The 21983-nt window shown below is 36.0% G+C and overlaps 1 protein-coding gene across 1 annotated transcript in view; it reads left to right on the forward strand.

Annotated features, from left to right (window-relative positions):
- MTREX (Mtr4 exosome RNA helicase) overlaps positions 1 to 21983 on the forward strand; it is a 144016-nt gene that overhangs the window by 104564 nt on the left and 17469 nt on the right. The window contains exons 19-24 of the mRNA XM_030843294.2: positions 673 to 801; positions 7202 to 7312; positions 8690 to 8878; positions 13140 to 13303; positions 18673 to 18778; positions 21862 to 21918. Coding sequence (XP_030699154.1) covers positions 673 to 801; positions 7202 to 7312; positions 8690 to 8878; positions 13140 to 13303; positions 18673 to 18778; positions 21862 to 21918 — 756 coding nt within the window. The remainder of the gene's footprint in view (positions 1 to 672; positions 802 to 7201; positions 7313 to 8689; positions 8879 to 13139; positions 13304 to 18672; positions 18779 to 21861; positions 21919 to 21983) is intronic.

Here is a 21983-nt window from a genome sequence, read left to right on the forward strand (position 1 = left end):
TCACAGAGTAGAGGTGCCAGTATACTAAGCAATAAAATAATCTGCTCTGAATATATTTTTCATCTTATTTAATTAAGGTTATTTGAAGATAACACACTCATTTTCTGATACTGATAATTCCTTTGGTTTCTTTTTCTAATTCTGGCATGACATGAAATAAAATTATAAACCGATCATTAGAAACTTAAAATGGCATATCAGTTGACAGTGATCATAACATTTAAATTTGTAAGTGTCAAGTAATTTCTGTGTTTTTTCATCCAGTGGAGCATGTTGAAGGATGAAAAGAGACAGGCTTCATTTCATGAAATTAACATTTATTGTGCATTACGTAAGTCATAGTGCTAAATACTGAGAACATAGTTCCTGTACACGTGGAACTTAAAATTTGTGTGCCAGGGGCTTCCCTGGTGGCGCAGTGGTTGGGAGTCCACCTGCTGATGCAGGGGACACGGGTTCGTGTCCCGGTCCGGGAAGATCCCATATGTTGCGGAGCGGCTGGGCCCGTGAGCCATGGCCACTGAGCCTGCGCGTCCGGAGCCTGTGCTCCGCAACGGGAGAGGCCACAACAGTGAGAGGCCCGCGTGTCTCAAAAAAAAAAAAAAAAAAAAAAAAAAATTGTGTGCCAGTTTTTAAGAATTAATAAACTTCTTTTATCCTGTTTTTTTCTAGCCTAATTCTGGTGAACTGGATCCTTTATATGTAGTGGAAGTACTTCTGCGCTGTAGCAAAGAGAGCTTGAAAAATTCAGCTACTGAGGCTGCAAAACCAGCTAAATCTGATGAGAAAGGAGAGATGCAGGTTTGTACTTTATTTTTCATTTTCAGATTTCAGATATTTTGTACATTATTTATAATCACTAGCTTTCCTATATGTGATTATATTGAACATACTGTCATGATTTCCTAATTGGAAGTTTTCAAGGTATGTGAAAGCCATCTAACACCAGTAGGATGATTAATCTTCTTATCAAATTATGGCAAGGTAATTAGTGACAAAGTGAAAGATAAAGAGAATTTAATCATTTAAATTTTCACATGAAGCTGGAATTTACCTGAGCTAAAAAAGATGTTTTATCATTATTTTACGATTGTATCATTTTACACTTTATTCCATCCATATTGTTTATTACATTCCTGTGAAAATAATGATTGAAAGTAATGAGCCAGTGTTTTGATAGGAAACGTAGGTAGAACTTTTTCATTAATTTACATGTGCTTTTAATTAAATGCAAAACATTCAGCTTGCCACATGAGATACACATATTACTTAAATGGCTCCTATTTTATTTCATTTTAAAATAATTAATATAGAATAATTGTAGGTAAGCCTTACTGTGGAGAGTCCAAGTATCTATTTGAAGAGTAATATCATACTGAAATTTTTTTTTAAACACTGCTTTAAGTATATGTTGTATTGGCTAGGTCTTTTAGGAAATGTCGTTGTTAATGATACTTGTCATAACAGGCTTTGGTTTGTGGGAAAGTTGAAGTTGGAATGGCAAATATGTGGCATGCTTCACAACATTCTCCTTCTCTCATGGCAGATATTAATAATAAGTCATGGGCCCCTTTTTTCCCATATACAGGGAAAAAGAGCAGTTAACAGAAACTGTACTGAGGAAGTCCAGCTACTGCACTTAATAGAGTTTAAATCAGCTATTTTTAAATATGTTGAAAGTGTATTTAAAATTTAAAAAATCTGATTTTAATTTGTAACAGTACACGTTTTTTTGTTTGTTTTTCTTTTTGTTATTGTTGGTTTTTTTTTTTTTTTGCAGTACGCGGGCCTCTCACTGTTGTGGCCTCTCCCGTTGCGGAGCACAGGCCCCGGATGCGCAGGCTCATTGGCTATGGCTAACGGGCCCAGCAGCTCCGCAGCATGTGAGATCTTCCCGGACCAGGGCACGAACCCTTGTCTCCCGCATCGGCAGGTGGACTCCCAACCACCGCGCCACCAGGGAAGCCCAGCCTCTTACTATTTTTAACAGATGCCAGTAGGGGAAAGGTTGTTTGCACTGGGCAAGCCCTGGGTCAGGTCAAGTAATGACCTCCTTGTGAATGAATAGAGTCTTCTAGGGGACCACCAAAAAGGTGAAATACAGACAGTTCTCTGGGAATGGCCTTTTGAAGTCATTTCAACCCTGTTCTCTCCCTTCCGGTGGCTGCCAGACTGATATTCAGTGATTGCAGGCTCTTGGTTTTCAAGACTACTGTGGAGCTGAGTGGGAGAGGGAGTAAAGTAAGTTAAAACACTGCAAAGCATCCAATTCTTTGGTTTGGGTTTTTTTTTTTTAATTAAACGCTCCTTGGATTGGTGCAAGCCTTTGTTTAATTTCCAGAGTTCTGAAGAAGTTGATTTTGACAATTGCCAGTATTCCCAATGCTTTTATGGGGAAGAGGATTTTTGGAGGTCTTTGCCTCCACCATTTTCACTGGCATTCTTCTGGATAAACTTAGAGAAAGCATCTATTACATTCAATAGATTATTGCATTAGTCAGCTTTTAAATTAGATCAAGACACAAATTTAATTTTTGTAAATCTAAAATTTAATAATCACATTGGTTTGAATAACTTTGTCTGCCTTGACTGGATTAAAATTCAGTTGGTTCAAAAAACATCATTCTGAGGGCTTCCCTGGTGGCGCAGTGATTGAGAGTCCGCCTGCCGATGCAGGGGACACGGGTTCGTGCCCCGGTCCGGGAAGATCCCACGTGCCGCAGAGCGGCTGGGCCCGTGAGCCATGGCCGCTGAGCCTGCGCATCCAGAGCCTGTGCTCCGCAACGGGAGAGGCCACAACAGTGAGAGGCCCGCGTACCGAAAAAAAAAAAAAAAAAAAAAACATCATTCTGATTTAGATGAAAAATTCAAAAATCATATTGTGTTTTAGCTAACAGTCTTAATTGAAGAGATGACATTGGTTGAAATTTACTTAGAGTGTATTGACTTAAAGATTGTATTGACTTAAAATGTACTGACTTCTGATATTATTTACCTTATCATTTGCTTATCTTAAAAGGGGAAATTGATTTATGACAAACTTGCAAAGAAAAAGGTCTAAGAATAAAAATACTCCTTACTGTTGGTATTCTCACGCTTTTCTAATAATTGCCCTCGTGATTATTTGGATTTATATAGACCGATGTTGCATCATGATAAGCCTGAATTCTAAGTTCTTTTATAAAGGTTATTAGGTTTAGAAAGTTGAATCAACTGCACAATGCAAATATTATAGCATGTTTTTAAATCCTTGTGAGTGTAGAGATTTATAATTTCATGGCAACTGTTCATTTGGTTTTTAAACATTTAAGTTCTTATTTACAGAACTTAAGTCTTAGGATCTCCCTTTCTTGTACTTAAGGAGACATTTGTAGGAGGGCCTTTATAGTTTCTTTCCTGTCATTAGTGTGAGACTTAGTTGACCATTTCTTGGATGGAACTTATTATAGGAAGCAGCATTAGAAATTGGGTAGTTTCTGTCTTCCTTCTGAATCAGGTCTTCACAGATAGTGTTTATTCTGTTTTCAAGGAGATACTTCTGCATAATGCAACTTGTGCATAATTCAGCTGCAAGTACATAAAGCATACACTTCTTCTCTAAAGTCAAGTGAATTATTTTTAATTTTTCTGCCATTTTGGATTGTGTACGTGTACCTCAGTACAGAAAAATAGTGTATTTCTCCCTCTGGGTGTTGGCTACCTGGTACATCATTGACAGTTTTTCACGTCCTGAGTCTTCTCTTTCCAGCCAGCCCATGTATCTAGGATTTGTATAGATCACAAATTGGCGGCTCAAAAGCCAATTCAGTCCACATAATGTCTTCTTTAAAAGTGAATTTGACAGTTTGAGAATAAAAATAATGATAGTAAAAGATTATAATCAAGTGAAAATAAAATAAGAACCCACAAGCTTATATACTCAGAATAGATACTGTAGAAGGAATGGAGATGTTAGAAGAGTCAACGTTAGACAACTACCATAAGTAATTTTTGACTCAGGCAAGAATAATCCATGGATGTTAAAACTAGTGAGTTGAAAGTTTAATGAAGGACTTCTTTGATGGTGCAGTAGTTAAGAATCCACCTGCCATTGCAGGGACATGGGTTTGAGCCCTGGTCCAGGAAAATCCCACATGCTGTGGAGCAACTAAGCCCATGCGCCACAACTACTGAGCCTGTGAGCCACAACTACTGAGCCCACGAACTACTGAAGCCTGCATGCCTAGAGCCCATGCTCTACAACAAGAGAAGCCACCACAATGAGAAGCCCATGCGCCACAAGAGAAAGCCCACACGCAGCAACGAAGACCCAATACGGCCATTAATTAATTAATTAATTTTAAAAATGTTAAAAAAAAAGTTTAATGAAGAATGGGATACTTACAAAGTCTACAAAGACTCTCCCTATAAATTTCTTATAATTTTTTAAAATAAATTTATTTATTTATTTGTTTATATTATTTTTGGCTGCGTAGGGTCTTTGGTGCTGTGCGTGTGGGTTTCTCTAGTTGTGACGAGCCGAGGCTACTCTTTGTTGTGGTGTGCGGGCTTCTCATTGTCATGGCTTCTCTTGTTGCGGAGCATGGGCTCTAGGTGCAAAGGCTTCAGTGGTTGTGGCACGTGGGCTCAGTAGTTGTGGCTTTCGGGCTCTAGAGCTCAGGCTCAGTAGTTGTGGCACATGGGCTTAGCTGCTCCGCAGCACATGGGATCTTCCCAGGCCAGGGCTTGAACCCGTGTCCCTTGCATTGGCAGGCAGATTCTTTTTTTTTTTTTTTTTCTTTTTGCGGTACGCGGGCCTCTCACTGTTGTGGCCTCTCCCGTTGCGGAGCACAGGCTCCGGACGCGCAGGCTCAGCGGCCATGGCTCACGGGCCCAGCCACTCCGCGGCATGTGGGATCTTCCCGGACTGGGTGAACCCGTATCTCCTGCATCGGCAGGCAGATTCTTAACCACTGTGCCACCAGGGAAGCCCCAATTTCTTATAAATTTATCTCCCTGTAAATTTATTGTGAAAGGGAAAGTAGTAACTTATGGTAGAAAATGCTAGCAGATGTTACTTTAATCAAATAATCAAAGTTACTGTCACCAATCCAGTAATGTTGACCAATGGACTGAGACCAACAAAGAAAAAAATCACTTGTGCCAAAAATGCATAACCTGAGTATGATGATTCTTCATGACAACACAAACCTAAACTGAGAATCGTTCTACAAAATAACTGGCCTATAGTATTCAAAAATGTCAATGTCTTGAGAGTCACAGAAGAACTGAGGAACTGTTCCAGATTAAAGAAGAACAAAGAAATATTATAGCTAGGTTCAATGCATGATCCTAGTTTTGCTCCATAGAGTGGTGGGGGGAGAAGGGAGGGCAAAAGACATTATTGGGAAAGTAGATGAAATTTTAATATGGACTGTCGATTAGATAATATCAGTGTATCTACATTAATTTCCCTCTTTTAATACTTGTACTGTGGTTGTATGGGTGTGTATGTTTGTGTATATGTATATACATAAATATATAAAGAGGATGTTGTAGCACATGGGGCAAAATACAAATAATTGGTGAATCTGAATAAAGGTATATGGGAGCTTTTTATCCTATTCTTGCAATTTTTCTCTAAATTTGAAATTATATGAAATGTTAATACCATAAAAGAACAAAAAAAGGTGGAGAGTATTCTAGATTAAAGAAGACTAAGAGACCTGACAACTAAATGTGGTAAATGATCCTTGGCTGAATCCTGAATCCAAAAGTAGTAGTAGTAGTATCCTGGCTCCAAACGTAATAGTAGTAGTGGTGGTGGTGGTGGTAGTCGTAGTAGTAGTGCTAGTAGTCTATAAAGGACATTATTGGATCAGCTGGGGAGATTTTAATATGGACTATGTATTAGATGATGTATTATTGTTAAATTTCTGTGATCTCATAATATTGTGGCTCTGCAGGAGAAGGTGCTTGTTCTTAAAAGACACACGTTTAATTGGGTCCCATTGGTTTATTTTTGCTTTTATTTCTTTTGTCTTGGGAGACTGATCTAAAAAATATATTGCTACAATTTATGTCAGAATGTTTTGCCTATGTTCTCTTCTAGGAGTTTTATGGTGTCATGTCTTATATTCAAGTCTTTAAACCATTTTGAGTTTATTGTTGTATATGGTGTAAGGAGTGTTGTTATTTCATTGATTTAATTGCAGTCATCCAGCTTTCCCAACACCACTTGCTGAAGAAACTGTCTTTTCTCTATTGTATATTCTTGCCTCCTTTGACATAAATTAATTGACCATAGGTATGTTGGTTTATTTCTGGGCTCTCTGTTCTGTTTTGTTGTTTATCCTCATTTTTTAAATGGGGAGACTGAAGCTTAAAACTCTAGGTGACTTGATCAAGGTCACACAACTAACTGAAGACTGAATTCAAACCCAGGCAGTCTTGACTCCAGAACCCACATTCAGCCACTATACCATTTTGTTTAGTAAAACAGAGTGAATATATTTGTTATCAGCAAGTGAATGACAGTTGTTTTTCCAGTGGTGATCAGTGTAAAGGTAAGGAGACCAATAAACTGACAAAGTTGGATCTGTGAAAATGTTAACCTCTCCTCAGTTTATAGAGTCTGAATTTAAAGGGAGCAAATTTAAAGAAAGCAGATGGCATTTTTGATGGTGAGGGAAGGGTATTCTTGTCAGGAGAAAGCATGGAAGAAAGTTTGAAGATAGGCTTTCTTCAAGATTATGTCTAATGGAGTATACTGTTTTCTCTGCTTGAAATACCTCTTTTCAGCTCTTCATTCTGGCCCATCCAGAGATTACATGAGTTTTGCGTGGCCAACTAAACCTAAATAGACCTAAGTAGGAGTCTTTCCTTCCTCTGTAGTGCTATAGTACTTTTAGGTATTCAAAAAGTAGCAAGTACTGAGGGTGCAAAAATGAATAAAATATGGATTCTGTGTTAAGGGAATCACTTATTTTTATGTACCATTTGTTTGCCTGTTACTTAAAGGTTTGAATTTGTTTTCACTTTTTAAATATAGTTTCTACTAAGATATAAGCTTCCACAATGATTACTATCTACTTATTATACCTGTCACATACTGTAAATGCAGTTTCCTTTTAAGAATTCAAGCTAAATTTAAGAAATGGCAGAATTTGAACACGTTCAATTTTAGTTGTAACATATATATATATAACTTTTCTGTTGGTAGGTTGTTCCAGTTTTGGTGCATCTCCTGTCCGCTATCAGCAGTGTTAGGCTTTACATTCCTAAAGACCTTCGACCACTGGACAATAGACAGAGTGTTTTAAAATCAATACAGGTATACACGTTAATTTTATAAATTAAATATAAATTTTATGTAAATATAAATAGGGTTTATAACAAGGCAACTGATTTGCTGTTAAATATATTGCTTTCTTTCAGAAAACCTATAAACACTACCAATAGTGGCAGTTATTTTTAACAAAGATAGTGGCAGCAGATCTATGTGTAGACTGTCCTCTCTTTGAATCTAGCAACAAAGTCAGGCTAAAGGAGGGCTCACAGAGGAAAACATGGCCACTATTTTGTGTTAAATATGTTTTGCTTTATTCGTTATGAATGAAAATAACTATAGAGTGTATTTTAAAGTTTTATGTATAGGGCTTCCGTGTTGGCGCAGTGGTTGAGAGTCCACCTGCCGATGCAGGGGACACGGGTTCGTGCCCCGGTCCGGGAGGATCCCACATGCTGCGGAGCGGCTGGGCCCGTGAGCCATGGCTGCTGAGCCTACGCGTCCGGAGCCTGTGCTCCACAACGGGAGAGGCCGCAACAGTGAGAGGCCCACGTAACGCCAAAAAAAAAAAAAAAAAGTTTTATGTATAAAATCATGTGCCAGGACTTTTAACTACTTTATAGTATAGTTAATACATGGATGAAATAGTCTTATTTTCAATAGGAAAAGTTAAGATTTTATAGAAAATTTTATTTTCCGGTAGGAAAATAAAAAGGCACTTCGTTAGTTGGTTAGTCAATAAATATTTGAAAAGGATTTACTATATAGTGAAGGCTATGTACTAAAATCTGAGAAAGCAGGATGCTTTCAGTGTACAGTAGGAATTTTTAAGCTGTGGTCCATGGGTGGGCTTCTTGAAATGAATAATTCTCTTGGCAGTTTTATAAAAAGTTTTTGTGGGTAACTCCTCCCTCCCAACTTTTTTTTTATTTCTAACTGGCCAAATCCTATCTTACCTTTAAGCCCTATCCAAGACCCTGAAAGTCTCCCAGTGGGGTACCAGCCTATAGTGACCTATCTCTTCCCTGAACTCACATGTTCATTATATTTAATAGTCAAATCATGTTACAAAAAAATTTAGTGATGGGAATCTGGACCCTTTGAAAGTTTATATCTTTCAGCTCAGTAGTGCCCTCCCTAGGAATCAGCCCCAAAGAAGTAATCAGAATATTGAAAACATTTACACTTGAGATGTTCAATACAGGATTATTTATAATGGCAAGAAGTTACAACAACCTAAATATACAGTGATGGGCTTTATCAATAAGTTGTGCTGCATCCATAACTATTAAACTTTAAATATTAGAATTATTAATAAATTGTAATACATGTCTGTACATAGAAAAAACATAAAAGGAATTATTTAGTCTTAACTAATTTTGTATGTAAGATGAAAAATGAATTTTAAATATTTTGTTTCAGGAAGTTCAGAAACGTTTTCCTGATGGTGTTCCCTTATTAGATCCTATTGATGACATGGGCATTCAAGATCAAGGACTGAAAAAAGTCATCCAGAAAGTAGAGGCTTTTGAGCATCGAATGTATTCTCATCCACTTCACAATGATCCAAATCTGGAAACTGTGTATACGCTTTGTGAAAAAAAAGCACAGGTATGGCAGAAACTCTTTTATCATAGAATTCTAAGCATTTCACTATATAAGTGAGTATATATTTTTCATTTTCTTTTCCTATTGGTTTCATCAGCTAAAACAGGAAAATGTCTAGCTATCTTTTAAGTAAACTATCAACTCTTACCAGTAAAAAAAAGTTGATCACTTTGAGATGTCATTCACATAACATAGCATTCACCCTTTTAATGCATAGAATTCAGTGGTTTTCAGTATATTCACAGATATCAGCAACTATAACCACTATCTAATTCTAGAACATTCTCATCACCCCAAAAAGGAACCACATACCAATTAGCAGTCCCTCCCCCTTTCCCTACCCTCCAGCCGCTGGCAACTACAAATCTCCTTTCTGCCTCTATGGATTTGCCTATTCTGGAGATTTCATATTAAAAAAATCATACAATATGTGGCCTCTGTGTTTGCCTTCTTCCACTTAGCTAATATCTTCAAGATTCATCCATGATGTAGCAGAATTTGTATTTTATTCTTTTTTATGGCCGAAAAATATTCCATTGTATATATATACCACATTCTGTTTAACCACTCATCAGTTGATGAACATTTGGAGTTTTTCCGCTTTTTGTCTATTATGAATAATCCTGCTATGAACATTTACGTACACATTTTTGTGTGGACATATCTTTTCATTTCCCCTGGATGGAATTGGCGTAGAATTGCAGGTCAGTGAGTAACTCTGTGTTTAACTCTATGTTTAACTTTTTGAGAAACTGCCAAACTATGTTCCAAAGTGGCTGCACCATTTTACATTCTCACCAGCAATATATTAAAGTTCCAGTTTCTCCACATCTTCACTAATATTTGTTTCGTCTGTATTTTTAATTATAGCCATCCTAGTGGTATGAAGTAGCAGTTCACCTTTTTAGGCTAACTAGCTATATTCTCTAACCAGTAAAAGCATTCTTACAGCCATTCTGAATAATGAATTTAGAAAAAGCTTTTTGAAATGAATACATTTCTTTCCACTATCTACTTCTCTTCAACTAGAATCTTTTGTATATACAAATGTCGCTTCCTCCTTGAAGTTTATAACTCCTTGCTATTATGCTTTTTCAGCTTTTATCACATGCTACTTTAATCATGTTTGTCTTCCTGTCTCACAAACTAGATTTTAAGCTCCTTAGGCTCAGGTGTTTCATTTAAGCTTATTTGTACTCTTCCATATTTCCCATAATGATCTATTTTTATAAAGTAGATGCCTAGTATTTATTGAATAAATAATATAAGTAGAAACTTCTTGGCTTAGTAGAGTAATGTGTTCAGTTCATAGTTTTACAGCACTGCCCCTTTCTAGCTTTTTGTGAACTAGCATGATGTGGCCCTGTGCCATGTTGGGCACAGCAGGTGTGTTCTCAGTGAACATGTAGCACACCATGCTGTGGCCCACCATGAAGGTTTCTTCTCAAGATGCGGAAACTGAGACACAAAAAGCTTGAGTATACTCAGTTGTCATCCTGGCCTCATCTATCACCGGGACCATTGCAGCAGCTCCCTCCCTGCTTCCATTTACTCCGTACCTGACCACCAGAATCATCCTTAACCGTTTCAACACAGGAACAGAAAGACTTGAGTTTGGTTGAGTGATGACTGGAAAGTATCCACAGGGAAGGTGGTTTGAAGCCACAGAGAAAGGCATTTTCTGAGCCACTCAAGTATAACAAAAAGGCCCTAGTGTCTGGTTGAAAGACAGGCTAAATAAACTTGTTATGAAGACTGCAATACATGGAAAAAATGCTTATACAGGAACATTAAATTTAAAAAGTAGGACCTAAAATCGTTGTGGACTATGATTACAATTTAGCAAAAGTAAAAACGCACACCAGAAAGGACTGAAAGGAAAACCTTAAGTGGTTGTGTTTGGGCAGTGAGATTATAGTAGGTAATCCTACTCCCACCCGCCCCCCCATTGTCTGTAATGTGCTTGTATTGCATTTCTTTTTTTTCTTTTTTTTTTGCAGTACGTGGGCCTCTCACTGTTGTGGCCTCTCCCATTGCGGAGCACAGGCTCCGGACGTGCAGGCTCAGCGGCCATGGCTCATGGGCCCAGCCTCTCCGTGGCATGTGGGATCTTGGCGGACTCTCAACCACTGTGCCACCAGGGAAGCCCTTGTATTGCATTTCTTAATGAAAGAAAACTACAAAGAGTTAACAACTTAGGGGAAAAAAAACAAGTCTTTTTTTTGTTAATGACCTCCTGACCTCCTAGTGACTGCAGGATAAATTTGACATTCCTTAGCCCTGCCTAGGAAGCCTTCAAAATCTGACCCCTCAACTGTCAACATTTTAAGTGCTCATACCCTCTGATTCAGCTTTCCGGTCCTCTCGGACTGAAACTACAAAGTGAGGCAGTACAAGGATGTTCTTGTAGCATTGTTTGAAAAAGCAAATGAATGTAAACAACCTCAGTGTTCATCAGTAGAAAATTAGATACATGAATTATGCATATCCACACAGTGGGTATCAACATGGCCATTTTAAAAAAATGAGGTAAATTTATATGTACTTTTTGGAAAAGAAGTCCTAATTGTATGGAGTGGAAAAGGAAGCTGACCTCACTTTTGTGGGAAAAGCCCCTGTACCTATGTATTTATTCATTTACAGACATGGATATCTGTATTCTTTTAAAGTATGTAGAAAAAGATATAGAACAGCATTATCCAGTAGAAATATAATACAGGCCACTTATGTAATTTTAAATTCTTTAGTAGCCACCTTAAAAAAATAGTGAAGGGCTTCCCTGGTGGCGCAGTGGTGGAGAGTCCGCCTGCCAATGCAGGGGACACGGGTTCGTGCCCTGGTCCGGGAAGATCCCACATGCCACAGAGCGGCTGGGCCCGTGAGCCATGGGCGCTGAGCCTGCACGTCCGGAGCCTGTGCTCCGCAACGGGAGAGGCCACAACAGTGAGAGGCCCGCATACTGCAAAAAAAAAAAAAAAAAGTGAAAAGAAACAAGTGAAATTAATTTTAATAAGATTTTTATTTAGCTCAATATGTCCAAAATACATTTCAACATGTAATCAATATAAAAATTACTATGATAAAAATCTTAAATAGTAGACTGTCTTCTACCAACCTTTAAGCTTTATATGCCTCTGGGTACCTAGCACAGTCTTCTATGCTAATATGGGCACATCTTCAATTAAAGAAATTTTAGAAGACAAATTTTTTTTTTCTGATAGGCCTGATAGATCATGCTAGGTAGTATAGAGTTGTCTAACATATAAAGCATTCCTTCTTATCCTCCTAGCATTATGACAATATATCTGTTCATAGCAATGTAAATAATTGCTAGGAGTTTAGATTCTAGAGTCTGATAGTCTGGGTTTGAATCCCATCTTTTATCACTCACTAGCTCTGTGATCTTGACCAGTATCTTGATCTTGGTAATCTCTGTCTGCCTCAGTTTTCTCATCTGTAAAATGCACATTTAATATTAGTTACCTACTTTATATGATTGCTGTAAGAATTAAATGAAATAATGTAAAGCACTTGAAGAAACAGGATTTATAGTTAGCTGTCAATAAATATCAGTTACTGACCACCATCATTGCCTTCAACATTTCTACTCCTCAGTTGAAGCTTAATAAATCATCTTCAAAATTCCAAAGTCTTTGAATTTCTACTTCTCAATCCCTAAACTTTTCTGTCCATGTTTTTCTGAACTTCAAGCCTCCACTTCAGGATCACAGTGTTTTCTTGCTTTTGTACTGTCATCCTCTGTCACAGTCGAAAAGTATGTAATATTTTCTGATTAATAGAATTTTAAAACTCATCTACCCTATAGGATGACCTCAAAATAACATTTTCCTTTTAAGCATTCATCTCTGTCTATAGAATAAAGACCTCTTCTCTTTGCTAAATCCACTTCCAGCTTAGGCAGATTTGTTATGCAATTTGAGAGCAAAGAGAAGGAACACTTTTCAGGGCATCATAAGGGAATATAAGTAGTTGAGAGATAAGATTCATATACTCTCATCTTTCTTTCCTTATTCTCTGAGTTACCCCCTAATTCCCTAAGGATGAAAAGCTGGAGTTGATGTCATAGCTACCTCAGATACATCATTCCTCTTGTGTAATATCCTGGGACAATAAGAGACTCCTGTGTTCTCCTCCACGTTCCCCGGCCCCCAATATAATATTTTTTGTTTCATTTCATGACTAAACATCATATCATTTTGTTTACTTTATTATTGAACTTCTTTTGTACTTTTATATGCCTTAGATTGCAATAGACATTAAATCCGCAAAGCGAGAACTAAAGAAAGCAAGAACTGTCCTACAAATGGATGAGCTCAAATGTCGCAAACGTGTTTTAAGGAGGTTGGGATTTGCTACGTCTTCTGATGTCATAGAGATGAAAGGACGAGTGGCTTGTGAAATAAGCAGGTAAAACCTGGTTGTTCTAGAAAACTGATTCTAAAATGGGATACTGTTTTTTAAATGAAGGCTATTAATCTTTTGGAAAAAGAGCTATATTAAAAATATAAAGTTGTACAATGCCTTCCATATTAAAATACAGGTTCTGATCATGAAGTTGAGAAATTAGAAAGGGAGAATAAAAATCTTTTGAATCCTACTAATTAACACAGACACCATTAGTACTTTCATATGTTTCCTTTTTCTTTATTTTAATGCATTGTGGACTTTTTACATAATTGTAACCTTAGTTTATATATGGTTTTTGTATACTTTTAATTATTTTTACAATTATGAACATTTTCCCACCTTGAAACTTAATCTAATAATCATTATCCTTTTTTATGTAAAGTTTTGGTCTAACAGTAGGGTATTAGAGTATAGCATATTATAGGCCACAGCTTGAAATTGGATGTAAACTTTTGTAAATTGGATATAAGCTGTTGTCTATTTTGGTAATCTTTTACCACATTACAAATGACCTTAAAACCAAATGACTTAAAACGGAAGTCATTTCATTCTCTCCAATTGTTTCTGTGGGTCCGAAATGCTGGAAGGGCTCTTTAAGTTGTTCTGGCTCAGGGTCCCACTTGACTGCCATCATCTTGAAGATACTTATTTTGCCATAGCCATGACCATTATTCTCGAAGAGTCCATAAAAGACATCTTGAAACAGTTTCTGTGTTCTCACCAAGGCCCTAATGGATGGGGCCAAAGAATTACAAGCCTTGTAGATGGTTTTGGATATTCTTGATGAAGACTTATTCATACTGTTCTTATTGATCATCTGGTTCAGATATGAATTCAGATATCGGCAGGGGCCAAGATTCTGTGGCAAACAGGACAGTTCTAGGCCGCCAAAAGGGGGCAGCGACTACCCGGCCCCAATTAATTATTACAGAATAATATGATATCAAGAGTATTCAACTTAGAAAAGTCAAAAATCCAGATTTTTTTTTTTGGTGAAATCTCTTGATTTTTAAATGTTCAGATACTAATTCAAAATTATTTTTTTAAGTCCCTGTGCAAGCTAAATAAAATGTTTCTTCATGTTAGATTTGGCCTACAGGCTTGTAGTTTTCCTTTAAGCTGTGATAAAATTAAGTTTTCCTACTCTGTACTTAAAGAAACCCAGGCACTATAAGGCTAATAATTTACCCAGGATTAAATTTAGACTATAACACCAATCTACTGATTTGAATGCCAAAATTAATGTTATTAGAATTATTTCTTTGTGATGTTATGTAGTATTGATATTTAATAGTTAATATAGAAATTAATTTCTATTAGATATCTGCAGCTAGTTTTAGTCTTAGAAGAAAAAATATTTAGAAAGATAGTGATAACAATATCACATATCAAAGTACGTTACCTTTCCCCCAAAATTTGTCTCTCCCTCTGGTCTGTCTTGCTGAATAAGACCCAGCCACTAAAGGCAAAAACTGGGGAGTCGTCCTAGATTCCTCCTCTTCCTTCTAGCTCTCTTCTCACATCTTCATGATTGTTTTCTCCTACCTCTGTGCTGTTTTAACTATTCCCACTGACTAAGGTACATCCTGTTTATAAGTCTCTACAACCCATCCTTTATACTCTTTCTTTCAGAATAGTCTTTCCAAACCATAAATCCTACCATGTCATTGTTTGGTAAAAGTCTCTCAGTGATTCTGTATCGCTTTCAGAATAAATTCCATAATTTAGTGTATTCTCGCCTTTCCCTTTCTATCCTGTCTGTTGCCACATTCCACACATGGTGTTTCTTTTATTTAACATGACCTTTTCCTTGCTCCCTGTTCCTGCATAATTTTTTTTAAAGATCCTCTGAAACTTGCTTTGAGTTTCTTCAATTTGATTTTAGGCTCAACTTTTTTTGCATAATTGCCTATATAAATCTCTATTAAATTGCTGTTCTGTGATTATTATCTTTCTTATCTGCCTCCCGCATTAGACTATAGAAGTAGTCTTGCCTTATTTGTATTTTTGTCGTTTTGTCTTGACTTAACTCTCAGTTTACCATTAGGAACCCATGTTTAGTTTTTGACTTTATTTTTGAGTAGTTATTACTGTTTATAAATATTGATAGTTCATTACTTTATTCTTTTTTAGAAATCTTATGAAAAATAGGAAATATGCCCTTTCTTCCGTTTCTTTTTTTTTTTTTTTTTAAGAGTAACACCCTTATAGTTACTGGATGGATCCATTAAACCCTTTTATAAATGTAAGATACTCTATGGAACCTTGATTATAGAATTCTAGAGACACCATCACTGTAGTCTTTTTCCAGCTTTCATTGAACACAGTTGAGAATTCAAAATTTTTCATTTGTCATCCACATGGTAAAGAGAAAAATAACAGAAAAAGATGTTTTTGCAATTATTACACAAATCAGAAAATTAACACAAAGAGACAAAAAGCACTCGAGGCAAAGTGATGATGGTGAAATTGGTCATGTAAGCAAAATCTCAGACCCTAGGTAAATTCTCACACTCAAGAGTCAGTGAGTAAATAATATATTTCTAAGAACAAGAAGAAAAATTTAAGATTTTTATAACTTTACTCTCCTTTCTGTTCAACATAAAGGACTTAGTTATGTAATGTTTTGTGATAAGAACTTGGGCCATCCCATTTTGCTAAAAAGGACTTGTGACTTTATCTTTCATCTTTTGTATTTGTGGCTAAATTTTCCTTGATACAATTCTTAGTTGGTCAAATACTGAAGATAGTTGTAAATACAAGGAAATTGATAAAAAACAGATGATGAAGAGATGAAAATAATTATAATCTTTATAATATAAATCTATTATTTTTATAATATAAAAATAAACAAATGGGACCTAATTAAGCTTAAAAAAGCTTTTGAATAGCGAAGGAAACCATAAGTAAAATGAAAAGACAACCCACAGAATGGGAGAAGATATTTGCAAACAATTCGACCAACAAGGGATTAATCTCCAAAATACACAAACAGCTCAATAACAGAAAAAACAAACAACCCAGTCAAATGGGCAGAAGATCTAAATAGACTTTTCTCCAAGGAGTACATACAGATGGCCAAAAAGTACATCAATAGATGCTCAACATCACTAATTATTAGAGGAATGCAAATCAAAACTACAATGAGGTGTCACCTCTCACTGGCCAGAATGGCCATCGTCAAAAAGTCTACAAAAAATAAATGCTGGAGAGCGTGTAGAAAAAAGGGAACCCTCTTACACTGTTGCTAGGAATGTAAATTGGTACAGCCACTATGGAGAACAGTATGGAGGTTCCTTAAACTAAAGATAGAGGGACTTTCCTGGTGCTCCAGTGGTAAAGAATGCAGGGGATGTGGGTTCAATCCTGGTCAGGGAACTAAGATCCCACATGCTGCGGGGCAACTAAGCCCAAGGGCCACAACTACTGAGCTTGCGCACCTCAACTAGAGAGCCTGCATGCTGCAAACTACAGAGCCCATGTGGTCTGGAACCTGTGTGCCACAACTACAGAGCCCACGCGCCCTGGAGCATGCATGACACAACTAGAGGGAGAAAAGCCACACGCCACAAGTAGAAGCCCACATGCCACAACGAAGACCCGATGCAGCCAAAAATAAATAAAATAAATAATAAAATAAATCTTAAAAAAAAAAAAAAACTAAAGATAGAGCTACCATATGATTCAGCAGTCTCACTCCTGGGCATATATCATACTCTGAAAAGATACAGGCACCCCAGTGTTCATTGCAGCACTATTTACAATAGCCAAGACATGGAATCAGCCTAAATGTCCATCTACAGATGAATTGATAAAGAAGATAAGGTACATATATACAGTGGAATATTACTCGGCCATAAAAAAGAATGAAATAATGCCATTTGCAGCAACATGAATGGACCTAGAGATTATCATACTAAGTGAACTAAGACAGAGGAGGACAAATACCATATGATATCTCTTACACCATGTGGAATCTAAAACACGATACAGATGAACTTATTTATAAAACTGAAGCAGACTCACAGACTTTGAAAACAAACTTATGGTTACCAAAGGGGAAAGGTGGGCTGGGGGGTAAGGGCAGATAAATTAGGAGGTTGGGATTAACATATAGACACTACTAAAGAGAAAATAGATGATCAACAAGGACCTACTGTATAACACAGGGAACTCTACTCAATACTCAATAACCTATATGTAAAAAGAATCTGAAAAAGAATAGATATATGTATTGATATATGTATAACTAAATTACTTTGCTGTACCCTTGAAACTAACACAACATTGTAAATCAACGATACTCCAATATAAAATAAATTTTTTTTTAAAATCTGAATGTGAAAATGTACAATTATGGAGCAAAGAAGATGACCTTTCTCTCTTCAGTGAAATTACGATTTGTCATAGTCTTTTAAAATACTGTATTTAGGGCTTCCCTGGTGGTGTAGTGGTTGAGAGTCCGCCTGCCAATGCAGGGGACACAGGTTCGTGCCCCGGTCCGGGAAGATCACACATGCCGTGGAGCGGCTGGGCCCATGAGCCATGGCCGCTGAGCCTGTGCATCCAGAGCCTGTGCTCCGCAATGGGAGAGGCCACAACAGTGAGAGGCCCACATACCGCAAAAAAAAAAAAAAAAAAAAGTAAAATACTGTATTTAGATGATGCAAAAGAAGAACCAAAAGTAAGGGTAAGCTAGAACCTAAAAGAGAGGTATTTAAAATCTGGAGTCAGTAATATGTTTTGACAATGCAAGTGCAAGAAGAAACAGAAGTAATGATAAGCTAGTACCTATTATAGATATGTTTGAAATCAGAAATTGTATTTACTAGATGGATATACTCCAGATTCATAGATAACGGTCTTAATGAGCAGCAATTTATAACATTCTCAGCACTAGGAAACTGAATAAAATGTGTGTCTGCTATGGGTACATTCTAATTAAGATTTCTATAAAGTTGTTTTTCATTGTCTGTTTTTTAAATTATTTGTAAAATAATTGAGTTGTAAACCATTTAAAAGGTCCTTGGACCTAGGTAATAAATGCTAATGACTAATTTTTCTGGTATTCTGAGAGTTAAGAAATGATTCTTTATTTCAATGAATATCTGCATTTTGGTATTTGCTAGAATGGGCTCTTTATAAGAAACACCCATTTCACGTTTATTATTCATATATTGGTAAATATAAAGACCTGCCATTTCCTTAGTTAAATAAATCTTTGTCACTCCTCACTGACTAGTCCTTATGTTCAAATAACATATTTTATTTAAAACTCTATCTTAAGGATGTGTGGGTACATATGCGTGGTTTTATATTCTAACATTTGGAGTGTACTCTTTTTTGTTTGTTTGTTTATGGCGGTATAGTGCTGATGAGCTCCTTCTAACTGAGATGATGTTTAATGGCCTTTTCAATGACCTATCAGCAGAACAGGCAACGGCACTACTAAGCTGCTTTGTGTTTCAAGAGAATGTGAGTTAATAGTTTAGCACATCTTATTTGTTAATTTACATGTCTTATAATTTAATATTATTATGGATTTTTTAATTTTTAAAATATGCCTGCATGTTTACATATTATAGGTAATGTTATTAGAAATCAATGTAACTATAACCCAAATTTAGTAAGAGAGAAATAATTAAATGTATATTATTAGAAAAGAAAGTAAACTAGAATTTTATTTATAGACAATCATCATTAATCAGATTCCAAGTTAAAAATTTGCTCTATTACCCAGTGCATTATTTGAAGATCTAGCTTAGTCAGACAGTCTAGAAGGAAAAAGAAAAGGTAAAATTAGGCAAAACTAGTAAAAATGAAAAGGGAGTGAGGTCGAATTAACATTCCTCTTCTCAATTTTGGAGAATAACTGTGAGGCAGCTGATTGTACTAGAGGCTGAAGTCTTAGTTTTCATTGGCAAGATTTGAGATAATGGCCATACGATTCTCATCACTGGCTTGGCAGTAACTTTTTCATATGAGTAGTTAGTTGACTTTCACCAGCTCTTAAGAAATCAAAAAATGAAATGCTGGATGGACCAGAAGGACACTATCATCGTTTACTTTATTGCAAAAGCCAGTATGATTTATTTTAAAAAGTAAAATGCATGTTTCACATTTCAAATTCAAACCTTTATTCATTGTTTATAAAATTGGCAAAATAAGAGTAAGACAAGCACATTTACCTTCTAAAAATAATGTTGCTGCTGTATAAATTTTTAGAGAACCTTTTACCATATACACTTAGTTTAACTTTTAAAAAAGTAAATTGTGTAAGACAAATTTGTTTGCAGTTCTGCTGTCGATCTGTTTATCCATTAACTATTTCCTTATTTATTAATCAGATCAAATACATAACTTATTGGAGTAGGTAGGTATTTTCTCTCAGCTCTCTGATTACAGATCAGAATTACAACTGCAGTGGTAATGATAACAAATAGGACAGTAATCCAAAAATGATTTATGCTCTCGTAAGAATACCTGCTGTGCACCCATGAAGTAATTTAATTTGCATGTGAGGAATGCATTCCTTTACAAAATATTATGTTTGGCTGTTGTTTTCCTTAGGTTCAAAATTTTATTACATTAATTTCCAAGATAATTGTTTAGAATGTTTGTCCAGTTTTCTTTGAACAGATATAAGGTTTAGAAATTATTTGGAGATTGGTGATCTTCTGCCTGTGTCAGACTTTGTCTTGTGGCTAATTTCTTATACTGTGCTTTTTTTTAATGTGGCAGTAAAAAAATCCTGTCTTCTGAGAGGCCATGTATGTTACCTCTTCATGGGAGTTGGGCCTAGCCAAAACACAACTCTTAAATCTTGGGGCAAGATGTCACTAAATGTAGTTGAGATTTGTTCAGTGAAGCCCCACTGTGTTATATGTAGTGTCATCAATTCTTGTGGTGTGGTGCCTTTCAACATCAAAATGGGTAATTGTACTGAAAATACCATGGAATTCTGTTGATACTTTAAAAGTATGTTTTCTAGCCAGAAAGGAAGGTAAATATAGTAAGATACTTGTCATAAATGCTGATACCTTCTGTTTTAAAGCTTGTTGTTTCTAATACCGTGCCCCCTCATTTTTTGTATCATTAGAAGTAATTTAAAGATTACACAGTATTTACAATATAAATATCAAGTATCTTACAAATATTTATTAAGCACCCACTATGTGCAATGCAGATACTTAGACACTAGAAAGACAGCAGAAACTTTTGCTTTCATGATACTTTCATGTATGCTAGTTGATGAAGATAAACAATAAAGAAATACACACATTATGACAAAAGGTGATGAGGGTTTTGGAGAAAAGTGAAGCAGAGGAGGCAGATAGAAATTGTTGCGAGGGCTGGGGTTACTATTTTAAGTAAGGTGATTAGAAGAGGCCTCACTGATAGAGTGACATTTGAATTGAGACCTGAAAGAGAGATAGGGAGCAAACTGCACTCACCTGGTAGGAGAATATTGGTAAAATGAAACATAGCTTACTTACATCAGGACCAGTGCCTTCTACTTACAGTGACCAGGAGAGAGGGAGAGATCAGTAACTGTTGATCGTGAATGGACACAATGTCAAAGACATGTACTTGTGTACTTTTCACTAAACTGAGATGTGGAGTTCATTCATGATACAAATCAAAACCAAGTCCTATATAAATACTGATGCTCAAAGTAAAGGCAGATCTATTGCAACTAACCTATAGTTGCTTTTTAAAAATTTACCTATAATTACTTTAAATTGTCTCACACATATATACATACATATATACATACATACCTTTCTTGTAATAATTTTATTTTTGTATAGCAAGTCTATCTTTGTCAAAATTTGTTCCTTAATAATAACTTTATTCTAATCACAAATGTATAGGTTTTGAGGACCTGACTTATTCTCTTTGACAGTGTAAGAAACTAACACACAGGATTCAAGCAGCTTGTCCAAGTTTATTTGACTAGTTAGTAATAGACCTGAAACTCTTATTATTCTAATTGAGAAACTGATAGACTTTTCACTAGTGGGGAGACAATAATAAGAATACTGAAACTCATCTAAACTTTTAAATATTTTAAAAGTGGTTAGAGAGCTAGAAATATCTGGGTAAAACTAAAATTGAGGGCATTTTTCTAATGTTCTTTATCCAAGATTTTTAATTTCCACAGAGTGGGAGTTGCCTAGAAGCCAAACTGTTTCAAAAATCAAAGTATGATACAACAGTTTATAAATGTTGATGTAACTAAACTACTATGCATGTTTACAATATTTTCTCCAGTTCCATTTATGGTCACAGAAAATAGCTAGTTTAGCACACTTTGCAAATTTAGCAGTGTAATATTTTCTTCTGAAATATAAGAGAATAGTATAATTCAGGATGAGAGGAGTGATAATTTTGCTTACACAAACTAAGTTGATTAGAAACTCTAAATGCTAACGACTGAGGTCTTATAATTTGAAATTAATGGATATCATGAAAGCTTTGTTTTGTTTATAAAAGCAGATAGTATATACTGCATTTTAAACTTGGGTTTTACATACAATCTTCCTTTTCTTTCATAGTCTAGTGAGATGCCCAAATTAACAGAGCAATTAGCAGGACCACTTCGTCAAATGCAGGTAAGATTTTTTTGAACTACATATTTTATGAATAGTATGTTGTGAAGTAAACATTTGTGACAGTC

This window comes from Globicephala melas, chromosome 3 (genome assembly GCF_963455315.2).
Source record: "Globicephala melas chromosome 3, mGloMel1.2, whole genome shotgun sequence".
Lineage (NCBI taxonomy): Eukaryota > Metazoa > Chordata > Mammalia > Artiodactyla > Delphinidae > Globicephala > Globicephala melas.